Here is an 18,874-nt window from a genome sequence, read left to right on the forward strand (position 1 = left end):
AGGTCTTTGGGTAGTTTACAAATAACTAAGATCTTAAAGGCAATTAAACACAGTTACATTCTGTGCTGCTTTTCTTTAAAAATAAAAACCTGTAAGATATAAGCAACAAAAACACACTAATTGGTAGCTAGCTCCCTGAAGAACCTGCCTTGGGAATCAAAGGCTGAGCATGTGGTAGGTGTCAGTCTTTAACGCTGGGTGCTTTCTCCTCCCGTCTGAAAATAGAAGACAGGAAGGATAGCTCTACCTAGTTAATGAAACTACATTTCCTGTGCAAAATAAAAGCCTAGATTTAAGAGTGATATAAAGGATATTTTCTTTTCTAAACATTTGGGGGCAGGTGAATACACAAAACAGACTACCCCAAGCGTGATTCACAGCGAGTTGTGAGCTGTCCTCAGGAACCACACCAAGGCACACCAGCAGACAGTGGTGGCGGGCAGGCCTGCAAGGAGCTGCCACCCCTGGAAAGTCTTGCTTGGACTCAGATGGTTTGAGACCAAGCAATTGAAGTTTCCTTGCCAGAAAGAAAAGGAAGAACAAGTACAGCAGGCTTACCCTTGGCTGCCAGTTCTCATACTGCTTCTGTAAATTTGCACCGATGGTTTCCAGAGCTTTCTGAGGACCCATTGACAAAGGATCTGCGGAAGCAATGAAAAGGAGAACGTTCTTTAACAGGCATTGCCTCTGCTGCAGCGCTCCCCTTCCCAGAGCATCCTGTTCCCACAGTGTGCTTCAAAGACACCACTGCAGCCTCAGGCCGATCAGCATTTACAGAACTGTGAATGTGCCCAAACAGGCGACCGTGCCCACAAAAACAGCTTTGTAGAATGGCCAGCACAGCGTGTGCTCTCCAGCCTGCTGGCCTGTGTCTCCGCACTGCTGTGTTCTGGCACCCTTCCTGCCCTACCCTCCTGCTCCCGTCCAGGCTCTGTCATAGGAGGCCAGGACGTACCTCTATCAGGACAGAGACGCTGCACAAGGGAGTCCTGCGGAGACGGCATGAACTCAAGCTCAGACCACAGCTCTCTGGTGTGTGGGGACAAAAGGAAGAAAGAAAAGGGAAAAGGAGTGGCACGTTCTGATAATTTCCGCCTATACTCCCACAAAACCCAGTCTCACTCATACACGTACATTTCTGGCTTGCCACTTACTTCCCGAGTACAGGGTGCTTCTGGCACCAGGAACTCCAAGCCTCAAACTTGTCTGTGACCGAAGACCCCAAAGAACCTTTGTTTATGTGGTCGTGCCCAGCAGTACTTACTGTACTAGAAACCAAAATGAGAAAATTTTTACTATTTCTTTACTTATTTCTCATTCAAGGACAGTACAAACTCACGATATTAACATGATATTTATGATGAAAAATAACTATGGTTTCTTCAAAAACATTTATTAAGGAGTGGCACGGCACATCTCACAGGGTCTGCAGGGCTGGGTTTCCCAGGGGGCAGCGGGCTCTCCTGCAGGTCTGCATTTGCCCGGGGGCTGCTCCTGCTGGCCCAGTTGAGCTCGGGCTTTCCTTTGACACCACACCAAACTCCAAGGGCCGGAGCCCCTGTGAGGTCATGTGAGAAGCGAAGTCTGAAGCCATGGCAGTGGCACCAAGTGGCCATCCTCCCACAGACGACTGCATCGCAGGCGCTGGTAACCAGGAAAACAGGTGCACTGCAGACCTTCTTCACTCCCTTCTCTAATGTTTTCAAACACCCCTTCCACTGACATCCCCGCATCTCACCAGAAGTCCTCCAGGGTGAGAAGCCACCAACTCAGAGTGGCAAACACCAGTTTCCAAATTCCAATTGTTTTATTTTAAAATGTAAATTTCATCATTGGCAATAAATACTGTCCGTTGGTTTCCTTTGTTCAGAAACATCACTCCTTCAGGGGAACATAGCAGGACAGGAAGGGCACTGGCCAGCTCGCTGCTGCCCCTGTAGCAGCTCCACCACCAACAGCTGCGCTTTCCAGGGACATCCCAATTCAGCACACAGTAAGTTAGAAAAAGCATGCATTTGACAGTTGAAGTTTAATAAAATTAATATGCTCTTCTGCTTTATCCAGGATAATTTTCTCTAAAAACTGGATTTTTTTTTTAATTGCAAATGACAACCAGGAAAGAAAACAACAACAGAGAGTTGGAGCCACTGCCTCGACCCAGCTGGGTTCCAGTGGTCTTGACCCTCATGGCCTTTCCAGCCACTGCAATCTGTCACGTGGGTGAGAATATTCTGATGTCATCATACAGTAGCTCCCATCTCAGGGGGCCACTTTGTGAATAACTGCGAACTTGTTTTCAACAGAGATTCTGGTTGCAAATTGGAAAGCACTCTTGCAAGGGAACGGGCCAGACACCTAGACAGGGAGAACAGTCTTCCCCGCAGAGACGCTTCCATGGGTGCTCTGGACTCCCTGGGAGACCAACCAAGCTCCTCACTGCCCACCCTTGTGTGTTCAACCTCTGCCCCAGCAGAGCCTCCCCACGGGCTCTGACCTGCACATACGCATCTCAGTTCAGGCAGTCAGAATGTGACATGGTCTTGAAGCACCACGCAGCTGTCCCCTCTCTCGCACTCAGATGGCCTCCATCCTCCTAACCCTTCCACACTCTCAGATCTTAGCAGCCACCCCTCTTCCACAGTGGACAGGATTCTTCCCTCTTGCACTGCATCCCTCCTTCCCCTCTCCTATTCTTCCAAAGTAGTTATACCACATCTACAGCAAAGTTGTATTCTGCGCTCTACGATGCACCCCGCATGGTCCATGCTGAGCCAGTGAGTGTGCCAACACCAGGCGTGTCTGCAGGGACTCCTCTGGGGCATTCCTGTACTGAGCAGTGGTCTCCCTGGGAGCCTGTCCCTAACAGCCCTACCAGACTCCCCTCCCACACAGCGCCTTCCCCACCTCACCACCAGTTGGTCTTCCCCCTTCTTAGCCATGCACTGTAGAACCCCAGGCTGGCAGAAGGAGATTCCTCTGTGTGCAAAGTGGATGGGCCCAGGAGGGCAGCCTGCAGGGACCTGTGGGCAGCAGCAATAGTACTGGCACCCTGTTGTCATGTCACAATCACAGGCTGAAAGCTTCAATGGCTGAAAACTTCCCACAATTGTCAAAAAAAAAAATCTTACAGCCTCAAGAAGTTCAGTGAGCCACAGACAGGATAAACCCCAAGAAATCCATATCTGAACAGATAATAATTACACTGATAAAAACTAAAGACAAAGAATACCCTAAGAGAAAAATCAGATCGCAGACAAAGGATCAAGAATTAGGAGAGCACTGGGTTTCCAACAACATTGAAAACCAGTCAAGACAGCAATGCCTTCAAAATTCTCCAAGAAAGCAATTCCATGCAATCTTGAAGGAATAAAAGAGGTCTTCTCAGACATGCAAACATGCAGAGTCTGTGTCTCACATTTCTTAGAAAGTAAACCACAAAAGAAAACAAGAACTCCAGAAAATGGGGGCCTGGGTTGAGAAGAGCTGAGTCCCTGACAACAGGTCTAGAGACCAAGTGGTCCAACAGGAGCAAGAGGGGAGATCAAAACACAGAACTAATTGATATTTGAGCACTGGAAAAGTTATTACTAACATCTGACAGAACCACTGTCATACGTGTAAAAAATAAAATAAGCTCATTATAGGTTCACAAAAAACTGGCAAATAACAAATGACTAGCAGATTGGTAACTACATGGAAAAAACATATAAACAAAGAACCAGAGGCACTGGAGGAGGGCAGACACAGCTTTTTCTTAACACACATTTCGTAGCATTTACATGCATCACTTTGATAAAAAAATAAAATAAAATAAAAATAAAAACCAATGATAGCATTCCAGCCCAGGGCTCTAGAGCCCGAGGCACCCCCACCCAAGGGTACAGCCAAGCGTTCAGGCGTCTCCAGGCTGAGCTGAGGCGCCAGGCCCCCGCTCCGCGGAGCTCTAGTCCTCAGCTCAGGAGAGCAGCTGGGGCTGGGGACACTGCAGGGAAGCCAGGCTCTAGCTCCTCTGGAAGAACCACGGTAGGCCTGCTATCATCAACAAGAAAAAAGATGCTGCTTTCCATGTTTCTTTGTTCTAGAGGAACAGAGTTCTAAGATTCCAGAACAATTGTAACAACCCCAACCAAGTCAGCGGAACAACAGAACTAGCAAGGGACAGATGGGATCTGGAAAATAAAGGTTAGGGGCCACCTAAGCACATAAACAAAGAAAGGAAAGCAGCAAATAGTTTTAACAACAGATGCATTTAAAGAACAGGACCCGAGCATGCATGATGGATGGTGGCATCACACAAAGCAGGCTGGAAAGCCTGATTCACTCCTGATCCCAGGGCCGGTGTGGCCAGCAGCTCACAGCCCCAGTAGTGGTAAAGGCAACAGGCTGGGCATAGGGGTCAGGCCTGTGATCCCAGCGACTCAAGAGGCTGACGCAGAAGGGTGGCAAGTTTGAGGCCAGTCAGGTGACAACTTAGTGAGACCCTGTCTCAAAAAATAAAGAGGGCGGGGGAGGTGGCTCAGTGGTGAAGCACCCCTGGGTTCAATCCCCAGCACCAATAAAAACAAAGTTCCGCCTTTGTAGAAGAAACAGGATTGCCAGGCTCACCTGTGCCAGGGCAATTCACTCCGTATGCGCAGCCTGCACGTGCTCTTCTGACGGATCACACCACAGGTAGGCAGTGCCAGGACTGCAACTAGCCCTACCCACTGAACTTCACCCTGGGAGGCTCAGGTCCTTCTCCCCCGCCACCCCCCACCCCGTGCTAGCACAGAGGGGCTGCTCTGTCACCCTTCTGCACCTCACAGTACCCAGCAGAGACTCCTCTTTGGGGAGGCAGCCTGACAATGGGCCTGACTCCCCACCTGGGACCCGGACACCTCAATCTACTGGGAATCCCTACAGTCAAACTGAAGGCCTCTTTCCAAGATGGCAGGTGGGAGAGGAGAAGACACGAGAGGGAGAAGGAACAGCAGGGAAGGAGGACAGCTGAAACGCTGTGTCCAGCACCACAGTGACTGATTCAAACACACCGAAACCAGCCTTCCTGACCAGCCACCAGCGGGACGGGGCATGGAGAAGACAGGTTTAAAACTGTAGGGGGTCTTAGTCAGTACCTACCTTCCAAGGCCTTCCTGGGTTTCTGTTTTGTTTTACAGGGAAGCTGGGAAGGTTCTGAAGAGTGAGTGTGCATACATCCACAAACGTGCAGTGGTGGGAAAGCAGCTGTGATCCACACTTGGCACCTAACTTTTCACTTTTTAAACATTTTCCTACCTGCAAGACTTTCGGCATAAGCCCTCTGTATTTCATGTCACTTAAAACATCACATCAAAAAGAACATGGTCCAAGGTCAGACCACCTCCTAGCCCACGAGCTTAGTCTGAAGATCTCAGGTGACTTGGCCCAAGTTACAGAAGGCACTTATGGTGCCGGCACTCCACAGACAATAACAGGCAGAATTTTCTCCTACCTCCTGTCTTCTTCATAGGTACACAACCCGATGGCCACTCCACTCCCTTCTTTCCTCCTTAAAGAACTATACTCTGCCATCAAGCATCAATCTGTGATCCCACACAAGGCTCCTGAGGTCACCGAGGGAGCCTCCACTGTCTGGTGGGCTCCTGAATCCAGTCCTGATCCTTTAGAGGGCAGGCGAAGGCAAGGCCACCTAGAGAGGAGCACAGGTGGACCTGCCCACCCCAGCACCTGCCAGGTGACAGGAAGCGGGTGAGACGGGGCATCTGGGCCACAGGTAATACCATTCTGGGCCTGGGCTGCATGGGTGGGACCCGTTTAGAACAAGTCCTCTTGATAGTACACGTGAGCTAGGTGCAGCTCTGTATGTATGCTACCCTTCCATGGAAACGTAGAAGAAAATGCAAAAGCCCACTGCTCGAGGATTCTTGATACTCCTTTGTACCTTACATTTAGTAGGCATTTATTAAACCTTTGTTAATTGACTTATTAACTGAGTGCTACCTACTGGATCCAGTATGAATTTCTCTGTATGGCTTTCAAGGACTCTGACACTAATTAGTTGTATAAGATCATACATAACAGCAAAATGGCTACTTTGAAACTAGGAATGACTATCTTCTTAATCATAATATCATCTCAGAGAGGGGCTGAGCTTGAGGGCAAAGCCTGGAGCCACATGGCTGCACAGAGGCACACAGGACCACTCTGGCCAGAGGCAGCAGCCCTCAGGTGAACAGGGTCCTTAGGGCAGGCTGAAATTCTTCAAAGAACCATCTTCACCAGCGACCCCCGTGCTACCCACTCCGCCTCACTCCACCCCAGGTCCTGTGCTACCTGCTGCAACTACACAAAAGGCAGGAGCTGGATGGATGTCCAACAAATCTGAGGGGAAGCCTGGGACAAGTTCTTTTAAGATACAGGCCTTGCTTGGGCTGTACACACAACTCGAGTGGGAGGGAGCCAGGGAAGAAGCTCCAAGTGGTCACACTACCCTCCCTCAGAGGAGGCATCAAGATACTACCTTGAGACAACAGCGCTGTATGGAGAAAATGGGGGTTTTGAACCATGAATTTCATGGAGCAAGGGTTTCAGCTGCAGACCCAGAGCTGTGCCAGAGCACTGGCAGTCACGGCTAATGGGACTCACCAGCCCCCAGCACCCAGGGACAGAGCAAGTGCCCCAAGCTTGGTCCCTCCAAGAGTAGGCTCACTCCCGTCTTCCCAGCTTTGCTCTCCTGACCCGCCTGCCTGACCCTCCAGCCACAGCGCTTCCTGGCGCCCAGCCACTCCAGGCTGACCTCTTCCTCCTGGCCTCCAATCCCCTCCACCAGGCCAGTCCACCCTCCAGGATGTGTCGTAAGCAGCAGGAAGGCAGGGTGCCCCGTTCACAGCTCCTCCATACACAGCACTGTACTTGGCATGTAAGCATCCACCTGACTGACCTGCTGACCAATGTGATGACCAGGCTTGTTGCAAGAACCAACAGCAGTCTGCTCAAGTGCTCTGTAATCCCCAGAGCCACACGAAGGACAGCCATGATTACTTTCACTCATCTGCACAGGGTCTCTGGATGCCCATGTGTAGGTTAAGGGGAAAATAACTGCTTTCTCTAAAGACTAAGAGAAAAACAAAGCCAAGAACCTCCTGAATAAGTCCTTGGGATAGTAATCTCCATGACACTGACAAACCGGGGGCATTCTATCCTGTGAGGTTCAGCCACCACTAGCTCGCACATGAAAGGTATTCCAGTAAGCACACTTCCTCCTGTTCAGCACTCAGCTCTTCTACCATCTGTTCTCAAACACGGTTCCCAAACGAGTGTGAGGCGTGCATCTCGTTTAGTGGAACTGTTTTCAGTATTACTGCAACAGCATTTAATGGCAGGCCACAAAACAAGACTGCTTCCCTCTGCTTTCCAAAAAGACATGAGACCTTTCCAGGAAGTAGAACAGCATGTCTGAACAGCCACAGGGACACAGGATCAGCAATGGAAAACCACAACAGTGGCACCCTGGCATCACAGGCAAATGAGAGCCACCACACCCACATCCCCCCAAACCCCCCAGCTGGCCACACTGCGAAGCATCCCGCCCGCGGTCTGCCATCTGGGACAGCAACAGTAGGACCACCTCTCCCTGCTTGTTCCTCCACAGACATTGACAGCTGGGCAGAAGGCATTGGGAAGGAGCTTCGGGAAGAAGCACTGGCTACAACGCAGGTTTAGGTGGCATATGCAGGTACACAAAAGCAGGCTGACCCTGGCCTCTTCTGAAGATGCCCACACATCCCTCGTCTCTGAGGTCAAAGCAGTCTCAGCCCAGCACAGCAATGGCCGCACACACAGCCTGCAGTAGAGCATGGGGCATGGGCTCAGATGGTCCCCTGACACACTGAATATTTATTTGTTAAATAAAATTAAAAATATCATGCATTCTATTATCAGACATCTGTCAGATATACTGGCTGGCTGGGCAGCAGGTGCACAGGGCCTGCACACTTAACAACAGGATCAAGGGAGGCATGTTCACTGTACCTCTCTGCAGCCAGACACACAGGAAGAGGCAAGACCCAGGAGGCAGCTCCAGTTCCCTGCTCAGCACCTGGTGTGTTGAGGGAAAGGCATTGTGTTCAAGTGTTGTAGAGCAGGAGGCACTGAGTTTGGTGCTACAGTCTGAATGTGTTCCTCAAAATTCATATGTTAGGACTTAATCCCCATGTGATAATATTAAGAGGTGGGACCCACAGGAAGTGATTAAGTTATGAGGGCAGAGCCCCTATGAATGGAGGGGCTGGAGGGAACTAGCTCGGCCCTGTTACTCTCCTGGCCCTTCCACCATGTGAGGAGAGTTCAAGGAGAAACTTGGAAGCAGAGAGCAGTCCTCACCAGACACAGAACCTGCCAGCACCTTGATCTTGGGCTTGCCACCTCCAGAACTGTCAGCAATAAATTTCTAATATCTACAAATTGCCTAGTCTCCTGTACCCTGTCATAGCAGCACAGATAGACTAAGGCAGCTGTGGGGATGCTGCAAGGGTGGGTTCTTGGTTGGGGTGGGGGTGTGAGGAGGCTGCCCCTGCCAAGAGCCTGCCCCTGCCAAGAGCCAGTCTCCACGGGGAGCCAGAGTCAAGGTCTCAGCAGTCCCCTCACAGCCACGAGGCACCGCTTGTGGAGCCACGGATAGCTCCACTCCACAGCTGAAGAAACCGAAGCTCTCAGCAGTCCAGTGGGTGCAGCGCAACCAAAGGAACAGAGCGGGGGCCTGGGTGAGAACGAAGTCACTTGATGTGGGTGGCAGAGCACAGAGTGCTGAGGCCACGCATGAGATGCTGGCCTGGCCCTTCTGAACAGCAGCCTCTCAGCAAGTTATGAGGCTGTACCAGTCACGGTGAGGAGGCTTCCTCTCCACACTTCCCCACCTGTGACCTGACCCCAAGCCTGGGTCCCTGTCACGGGCACCCCCTCTCCTTGCCTGCCACGCTACTTGACAACCCTCAGCTTCATTGCCTCCACTGCCCAGGCCACTGCAATCTGCCAGGCCCCAACTCAGCCTGGGACAGTGCAGATTGGGAGCTCTTCCATGGGCCCATCCAGCCTCCCCACCCCTCTCTGCACCTTCTCTGTGCCCTCAGGGTTCTGTTTCCCTCTCTTTGGTCTCTGTGGCCTCCACAGTCCCCAATCTGTAAGGGTCTCCAACCAGACCCGCCTTTCCAGTTTTCTCCTGGAAGTGGACTCCATTCTGAGGATTCCTGAAGCAGCTTTCCATACACAAACTGCAATCCCATCATCTTGCCAGATGAACCCCAACTCATAGTCTTGGGTACTGGACTGGCCACGCTTAAAAACAAAAGTACTTGACAAACATGTTAAAATCCCTCCTTGACAATCCTGCAGCCGTGAGGCAGGGCGGGAAAGGCAGCATCTGTGCAAGGACCAAGACAACCGCAGTGCCTATAGGGAGCTGCCAGGTCAGGGCTCCAGGCCCGTGCAGGATGACAGACACTGGGGGAGTTACAAACGTGGACGGTGCCCACTGGGCTGGCATGCGGCCTGAGGCAAACGTGCAGCTTTCAGTGCACACCAGCAGGTAGAGGACAAAGTGCAAGCACACCTTGCACAGGCGAATGCGTGCGCCCCACTCTGCCGACGGGGAGGCCCTGGGAGCCCCAGCTCTGATGACACCACTTTCCACTGACAGGTACTGAGACTAGGAGTGGCAGGGGGAGAACTGGAGGAGACAGAAAGGAAGGATTGCCTGAAGAATGCCAGACGGAAGCAAAACAAAAGGCCAGAGAAGCCGACCCAACAGTCTGGTTCCCGCTGCCAAGGTGGGGCCAGTTCACACCCAGTAATGACACCTGAATTATGAACACATGCGGAGGGAAAAAGGAAACAGGAACTCCTGTGGTCCCAGAGCACTCTTCCCAGGAACAAAGGTCCACTACAAAGGCAGTAGAGTCCAGCAGGTGCCAAGAGCTATGGCAATCTGGAGTGGACAGATGAAAACCACACATCCCCCAACAGCGTGCCACATGAACACAGCAGCTATCCCCCAGTCCTCTAAAAGGCACAGCTCAGCACGAATTCTCAGCAAACAGCAAACATTCTACAAAATAAAAAGCATACTGTCACAGAGCTGAGGAAAGGCAGCAGGCCTGCTACAGGCAGAACAAGTTAGGGCAACCACAACACTGAGCAGGCACCTGTGCTACCAAGGATGGCACTGGGCCACTGGCAAGCCTGAACAAGCCCAAGACTTTGTGGCAGCCACTGACTGCCAGTGCCTGATCCCAAGGACTGCACTGTGATCCTGAACAAGAAAATCCACTTGCAGGAATTACACACTAAAGAATTCAGAGGCGAGTCAGGTACAGTGATGCACACCTACAATCCCAGCAACTTGGGAGGCTGAGGAAAGAGGCTCCCAAGTTCAAGGCCAGTCTCAGCAACTCAGGGAGAACCTAAACAACTTATTGAATCCTGTCTCAAAGTTAAAAAAAAAAAAAAAAAAAAAAGGTTGGGGATTTAGTCCAGTGGCAAAGAGTCCTGGGTTCAATCCTTAGCACCAAAAAAAGAATCAGAGGTGATAGGACAGTGACTTGTTCCAATGAACCAGGGAAACTGCTCACTACTCAACTTGCAAATTTTGAAACTTGCTTTCAAAATAAAATATGGACTGCCAGTCACCACAGCAAATCTGCTGAAACAAATCATTACGATTCTTTATTTCTTATACCACATTGTTTAAATCGCCATCACTAGGACCAGGTCTACCCACTTTCTAATAAAGGACAAAATGAAAATTTTTCAACCTAGTAAAAGTACATGCCATTCTGAACTCAAAACTCCTTTGAAATTATCACAAAGTAGACTATCTTCCTAAATTGTAGGGAAAAAATTTAAATGCAATATCTAAATATCTATTCATTTGTTAAATTTTTACACTAAGGGAAAGGAATTTTTTCCTTTTCATTAACATCTAGTAAATCTGATCAAAGAGATCGTGGAAAAGGGTTTTCTGGGTTTTACGGGGAGTACATATGAAAGAACTCTCCGGCATCTGATAAAAACCAAAGCCCCTCAGCCCAGCCCAGGAAATGTGCGGCTGTCCTCAGACACCCCGACCTGTGCATCCCAGTGGGACCACACATCACCTAGAAAGCACACAGCAAGCCAGGTTAGCAACCCAAACATAAGAGAAGTTGAAGAAGGAGAGAAGAAAAGGACTACACTCAGCTGGGACAAAGGACACATGGAGTGGAAACAGCTGGGGTGTCGAGTAAGAAGTCGACATGGCCCAGCACTGCCAGCAAGGGAGAGCCTCTGGGGAAGATGGCTACTCTGTCGGTGGGTGTGGGGCAACAGGGCCTAGGCAAGGGCTAGTGACTGCCAACCAGGTAAGGAGACAAGCAAATAAAGTAGGAAAAACAGGTTTTGGATTAGAGTAATATGTAGTTTTCAATAAAGTAATGAACTTCTTTAGTTGAAGATATAAAGAGCTGGATGGGGATGGGTTTGCCCCATCCTACCATGCAGAGAAAGCTGCATAATCAACATCAAACTCGTTTTGTGCTCACCAGAGAGCTGAGACCACAGTGCAATCAACTGAATTCCATGAGACCACCACCCTCCCAGAGACAGGATTGTGCACCATTTCCACCTGGGAGAAACCAGCCAAAATGGACCCAAACACTCACAGCCCAGTTGGGGGTCAGCATGGCAGTTTGGAATAGCCAGGGGGTCCGAGAACAAGGGGAGCTCCCATCCTCACAGGCCACTCCACTGGCTTGTGAAAAGCAGTGAGAATAGGCAGAGTAAAGTACCCCCAGCTTGAATCCCCCTGTCCACGGAGCACAGGCTCAGGACCTCTGCACTGGGGAAGGAGTGGAGACCAGGTCTGGGTTGCTGGTTAGGCAGAGAACTGCCAAGACTCAGGCAAAAACCACCGAGAAGAAGGTCCACCTGGGGTAAGGGCAGAAAACACCTTGGGCACAGAACTGTACACTGATACTAAACAGAGGCTGGCCATTGCAGGACAGGCAAGAGCATTGGGTTCAATCTCCAGTACCAGAACATTTTCACAGGTAATGGCTGAAATTTACTCAAAAATAAAGACATCAAGTTACACATCCAAGAAGCTCAAAGAACCCCAAGAAAAAGAAATTCCAAAAACCAAACAAGCACAAAAACAGATAGGTCACTGACAGTCTATCAAAAATCTAAAGGTAAAAAGGAAATCCCAAATACTGCCAGAGGGAAGGGTTGAGAAACCAAAGAACAAGAAAGCCAGAGACACAAGAATCACAGCACACTTCTTACCCAAAACCACAAACCAGAAGACAACAAGGGGCTGCTCCCAAGTACCGAAGACAGCTCAACACAAAACTCTATGAACAGGAAAAAATAGCTTTCAACAATAAAGAATTTTCAAACAAAAATCTGGGAAAATTCAATGCCTATAGACCAAACTTCAAGAAATGTTCAAGGAGGCTCTTCCAGCAGAATGACTAGGACATCAGATGGAAACCTGACCGTGGTAAGCAGTGCACAGCCCCAAATGGTAAATGTGAACAAGAATATAAAAGACGTCTTCACCCTTACTTTTAAAACCCTACTGAGGGCCAGTGAGGACATGGAGCAATCATGCCCGTTACCAAGAATGCAAAACGGTACAGTACAAGACAATTAGGCAGCTTCTTAAGGAACTGAACACATACTTAACACGTGACCTGAATCCCCATCCTAAATATTTTCCAAAAAATACGTCCACACAAAGATCGAGTACTTTCAGAAACTTTATTCATAATTGCCAAGAACTGGAAACAACTCAAACCTCCATCAACTGGTGAACAGGTGAACAAAGTGTGGTATCTCCATAAAAATGGTACAATAGGACAAGCTACGCCCCATGCTCACAGTGCAGCGGCATGGCAACTCTCACACTGTGGAGTGCAGGAGGGAACTCTCTGGGTGTGATGGAAACAGGCTATGCCTTGACTAGAGAATTTGTCACACAACTGCATATTTCTGTTAAAGCTCAGAGAAATATATTACATTCAAAAAGGTGACTTTCTATACATAAATGGTATTCAGTCAGGCACAGAGGCATACACCTGTAATCCCAGCAACTCGGGAAGCTGAGGCAGGAGGGTTGCAAGTTCAAAGCCAACCTCAGCAACAGCTAAGGCGCTAAGCAGCTCAGTGAGACCCTGTCTCTAAATAAAATACAAAACAGGGCTGGGGATGTGGCTCAGTGATTGAGTGCCCCCAAGTTCAATCCCCAGCACCCAAAAAATAAAAAATGAAATAAATAAATGGTATTTGAAATAAACCTGATACTAAAGGGGAAAAAAGTGGGTGGGTACATTGTATAATGGTTAAAAATAGTCTCTAGTGGAAGAAAATATGTGCAAATCACACATCTGATAAGGGACTAGTATCCAGAAAATAAAAAAAAACTCCCACTACTGAACAAAACAAACAACTCAATTCAAAAATGAGCTAAGGACTGAAAAGATATTTCTCCAGAGAAGGTATACAAATGGCCAACAAACCCATCAAAAAATACCATAACAATCACTCAGACGCAAATCAAAACCACAAAGAGATGCCACCTCACACACATTAGGATGCCTACCATCACAAAAACAGAACAGTGAGCGCTAGCAAAGACTGGAGCAACTGGGACCTTGTGCACTGCTGGAGGTGATGAAAATGGAGCCATTTCCAAGGAAAACAGGATGGCAGCTCCTCAAAGATTAAACACAGAATGACCGTGAGATGTAGCAATCCTACTTCTGGGAATTCACTCACCAGAACTGAAAGCGGGGACTCAAACAGATACCGCTACACCATGTTCACAGCGGTGTTATTCACAACAGCTAAATGCTATTGTGACCAAAGCTAAAAGGTAGAAACCACTCAAAGGTCCACTGACAGACAAATGCATAAACAAAGCGTGGCACAGCAGACACCAACAGAGTTCCATTCAGCCATAGAAAGGAAGAGAATTCTGACACCTGCTACAGCACAGATGCAGATACCATGCTAAGTGACATAAGCCAGGCAAAGTAGGGCGGGCTGGGGACGTAGCCTAGAGAGAAAGAGCTTCTGTCTGCATGGAAGGCCCTGGACATGCTGCCAAAAATGGAGGGGGGAGGCGGGAGGCAGAGGCAAATATCATATGCTAACATGATGAAGTCCCTAGAGTGGCTGCACTCACAGAGCCAGAGAGAGGCTGGGCTTGGGAGGGGCGGGGAGCTATGTAATGGAGACGGGGTTTAGGTTTGGACGGTGAAAGAGTTATGGAGGCGGATGGTGGAGACGCCTGCACAACCGTGTGCACGTGCCCAGGGCCACGGACAACACGCCTAAACATGGCCGGGGTACTTCATGGCACCCGTGTTTTACACCACAACAGAAAACAAAAGAACCCTCTAGACTGTATACGTTCAAATCCCAGCTCTGCCATTTACGTACAGGACAACTGTGGACAAGCCCTCACCTCCATGTCTCCTCTTCCTCAGCTCTTAAGTGAAGCTCAGTAACAGAACCCACCACCCAGGATTGAGCAGATTAAAACAGTTCACACTGTGAGCACTCAGCAGACACTGGCAATGGTGATCCACAGTGTTTCGCGTGACACTTTGCTGGAAATGGCTCAATTAACCTTTCATATAAATACAAGCAGGATCAGTCAATTTCTTAAAAGTGTATGTAGCTATTATTAAGTGCTGAATACGGGGCAAATTTAAAAGGAAAAATAATCATTATTTTACTAATTTTCCTTGAAACACTTCCCTGCTACAAAATAAAAGTGAATGCATCTAAAATTACTTAGAGGTTACATAACTCCAAAAAGAAAGAAAATCCTGGGATTTACCCAGCAGCATAAGGGAGGGCTGGCACTTACCGATCCAGCACTCTAAGCGGGCACAGGGTGTGGTCTTCACCACGTCAGGAGGATCCACACCGACGTTCAGGCACAGAACTAAGGCCACGCTGACTGTCTTCATCTGGAAGCACAACAGAAACACATCAACACGGACTCGGGGGCTGCACGGCCTACTCACCCCCCACTCCCAACACTGGCAGGAGCAGCTGTTCTCAATCTCCTTACCATCAGTCTCCAGAAACAGATCTGATCAGAAGACAAACAGCTCAAAGCCCTTGATACATTCTGCCAGATTCCTTGCAAAATCGCACAAGTTATTATTTACAATCATTCACCATTTCACGAGGAAACCCATCCTGTGGATTTAATATTACTCTTCCATATTGGTGAGGCTGAATATTTCTTCAAGGATGTTTTTACTATTTTGTGAATTTTCCATTCATATTTATGTGGCCACTTACTGTCATCATGATTTTTCCTGATTAGTTTTCACGAGCTCTTGACACAGAAAGGGAAGGTTACACCTTCCTCCACGGAACACCCCAGGCCATCGCCCGCTGTGCCTTCCTACCTGCTCCTCTTCCAGTGCTCCAATAGTAGCAAACAGTTCCACCCACCTGCTGCTTGCGCCCAAAAGACCTGGAAGGCATCCTTCACCTGCTCACTTAGTCAGCACTCACTGAGCACCCACCAGGTGCCAGTCACTATTTGCAGGTGTAGGAAATACATCAGAAAATCAAACAGATAAAAATACCCAAGGTGGAGGGTGGAAGGCACCACTCATAGTGCCCCTGGGGGCTGTGAGCTGGACACCAGCCCTTCCTCCTCCATCCATCCTAGTCCAGCCACCAGCACGTCTCCACCACCAACTCTGATCCACCTATAAGAGGACCTCCCCCAACACAGTGCAGCAGAGTCGGGCTTTACATGGTAGCTCACCACCTGTTTAAATCTGTCCCAAAGCTACTTGGGAGCTGTGGGTCTTGCTGCTGAAGCCAAGCTCTCCATCTGTAGCAGTAGCACCCTCAGTCCCTCCACACCCTCCAGGCCATTCAGCAGTCCCTGCTGGGCTCCCCAGGTCTCTGCCCCTCCTAGCCCCAACTCTCCTGGGATCTCCGCCTCCAGCACCCTCCAGAAATGCCTTCCCTCAGTGCCAAGCCTGCCTGTGCCCTGTGGCCCCAAGGCTCATGGTGGACTCCCACCAACACCTCTGAGCAGAAACGTGGCACAGGCCAGGGGCTAACTACACAGAGGATGACCACAGGTGTCTTTTGTCCTGGTGTTTTGTTTGTTTCTGTGCTGGGGATGAAACCCAGGGCCTCATACATGCCTGTGTAGCCACTGAGCCACATCCCCAGTTAGCGTTTTACTTTGGACTATTTGATCCCACTGGGTGTTATACTGATACATGATACAAATGAGGATTACTATTTTTCAAAAAACTAGCCAACTGTGCCAATTCCCCTAAGCACTCTCCCCCTAACTCAGTTTGTGGGCCTTTGGTATATGTTAATTCTTGTCTGTACTGGGCCACTGAATTTACCCACTAACCCACCAGCCAGGTCTTCTGGCTTGAGCTACAGGTTTAAACAATTTAGCTTCACATTTCATAATAACTAGCAAGGGTCAGGTTTTCTTCCTTAAAATATATTTTTAATCTTACTTATCCCATTTTATCTTCATCTATTTTTTTCCTAATTAATCAGTTATTTGATCTTTAATCACACTGGAGTTGTGATTAAAACAGCACTGAATATTCAAATCAATTTGGTAAAAGTGAAATCTTCATAATGTTCTGTAGAGATCACAGTATGTCTCCCCAGTTAAGTCTCCTTTAGCTTTTTCAGCAATGTTTTTAGTTTTCTTCACCCAAGAAGTCCCACACATATTAAGAGTATCCCCAGATATTTCACTGAGACCCCGGCACAGGCACATATTTCTCTGGAACCATTTCCTGTTGCCCCTGCCCTCAAGAAGGGATGCCCTCTATGTGCTTCAATAAATATGTCATCACACTTGCTGCTCTGTGGCCATTCTCTTCAGGTTCAGAAGGGAACAGCGAGGGTACTGCCTCATTCCAACAGGTCGTTCCTCATTCTGGTTTAGGACTTACTGTATGGTCCAGAACTTCTATAACAATGTTAATAACAATTACAACAGGATGACAGGGAGATCGTCGCCCTTGACTGTAACAACACTGTCCCATTTCCCTGCTAAGAACGAGGATGCCGCTGATCACATCCAGGTATGCTCAGCTGTCCAGCAGGGAATTAAAGTTCTGTGGGCAGAGGAAGCACTTGGCCCTCCCTCCCCAGGAGCTGCACCACTGCCTGCAGGACCTGAGAAGAGAGCAGCTCTTCCCACAGACCTTAGCCAGGGTCTTCTCACTACAAGGAGACAAGAGGCCCATTGGTCCACTGTCAGAGGTGCTGAGATTCAATCAGAGAATAGCAATGACTGTGCTTCTTAGTCATCCTCCAATATTTAAGTGATTAGTGTCAATAACTCCACAGAGCTAATCCCTTACTTCACAGCAAACTCAGTCTTTGAGGATAGATAAGCTACCCAAAAGAAGCAACTTCACAGCAACATTTCTCAATCCTGCTGCAGCCACAGTGGACGATGGCTAGTGCCTGCCTGTCCAACTTAAGCCATGGTTATGTCCTCCACCCTGTAACAGGGAACCACAGGTCTCCGCAAGGCACTGAGCCAAGCCCTGGAGCAGGTTCCAAGCAGCTTCCTGAGGAAAGAGCAGGTTTTACTCGCAGTCCTCAAGGCCTCCACAGAGAAAACCACCTTCCCTGCTCACGTTCTCAAATGTTCAAACACAGTGATCCCATTATCTGCAGTTTCCATTACCTGAGTCAACTGCAGTCAGAGACAGAACATGGAAAATTCCAGAAGCTAATCATGAGTTCTGCGTTGCTGATCACTCTGAGCAGCATGATGAAATCTCCATCCTGTGAATCAGGATGTTATCCACCCTGTATATGTGACCCACCATTAGTCACTTAGTGGCTCTTTGGGGTATCAGATCGACTGCCGCAGCACCATGGCACTCAGGTTCAAGGAACCTTTGCTTTTCTAAAGAGCAGCCTCAGAACACAACAGGAGAGATGTGGCCATTCAGATGTACCAGAGAGAAGACATGAAGTGTTTCCTCTAAGTGAAAGATTACGGTGCAGTAACATAAGGGGGGGGGGGGGGGACAACTGCCTGTGACTTTTATTGTAATAAACTAGTGTGCATGTTCTATTTTATCACTGGTTGTCATGAGAAGCCACTTGGGAACCAGGTGGAATGATCAGATCCCAAGAGCTGCGACCTCAGCATTTGCTGGACTAACAGTCTGAATGGGTTACTGGGTGGTAACTAGGCAAAAGGGGTGTGGCTGGGAAAGGAGGTCGCGGGTACCTGCCCTTGGGAATCGGCTTGTCCCTTCTCCACCCCGCCCTGAGCAGCTTTCCTCCACCACACCCTTCTGCCATGCTGTTCTGCCTCACCTCTGGCCAAGAGCAGTGTAGTTGGCTGACCTTGGGCTAAGATCTCTGAACTCATGAGCCCAAATAAGCTTGTCCTTGTCCAGGCTGCTGTCCTTGGGCATCATGACCACAGAGATGAAAACCTGGCTGATACCTTACCATGCCTGATCAATGAATCAACCTCATCGCAACACTGTTACTGTTGCTGATACCTTACCATGCCTGATTTATAGATTAATCCTCATCACAGGCATATGGGCAAAGGAAAGCCACAGTACATTTATAGCCTGGCGCTACCCAGGGTCTCAGCGTTCTCTGGGGTCTTGGAATATGTCCCCATGGATAAGGGTCTGCTGTAGACCATCTGCTTCATCAACTGAACTGGTTCCCAACTGGTTTCTCATTTTGTTCTTAATGTGCAAAAGGAACATCCTGTGCACCGCAGGAAGAAGGGGAGAGTCGTTTTCTGGGCCGGTGCCTGCTCAGTCATTTGCCATTTGGGGGATGTAGCGTGGGGCAAGGA

At 49.0% G+C, this 18,874-nt stretch overlaps 1 protein-coding gene across 1 annotated transcript in view; it reads right to left on the minus strand.

Moving 5' to 3' along the window:
- Rptor (regulatory associated protein of MTOR complex 1) overlaps positions 1 to 18,874 on the minus strand; it is a 339,150-nt gene that overhangs the window by 258,201 nt on the left and 62,075 nt on the right. Inside the window, 2 exon segments of the mRNA XM_047544108.1 lie at positions 559 to 641; positions 14,888 to 14,990. Of these exon segments, the coding sequence (XP_047400064.1) occupies positions 559 to 641; positions 14,888 to 14,990 (186 nt within the window).

The sequence above is a fragment of the Sciurus carolinensis genome, chromosome 3 (genome assembly GCF_902686445.1).
Source record: "Sciurus carolinensis chromosome 3, mSciCar1.2, whole genome shotgun sequence".
NCBI classification, from domain to species: domain Eukaryota; kingdom Metazoa; phylum Chordata; class Mammalia; order Rodentia; family Sciuridae; genus Sciurus; species Sciurus carolinensis.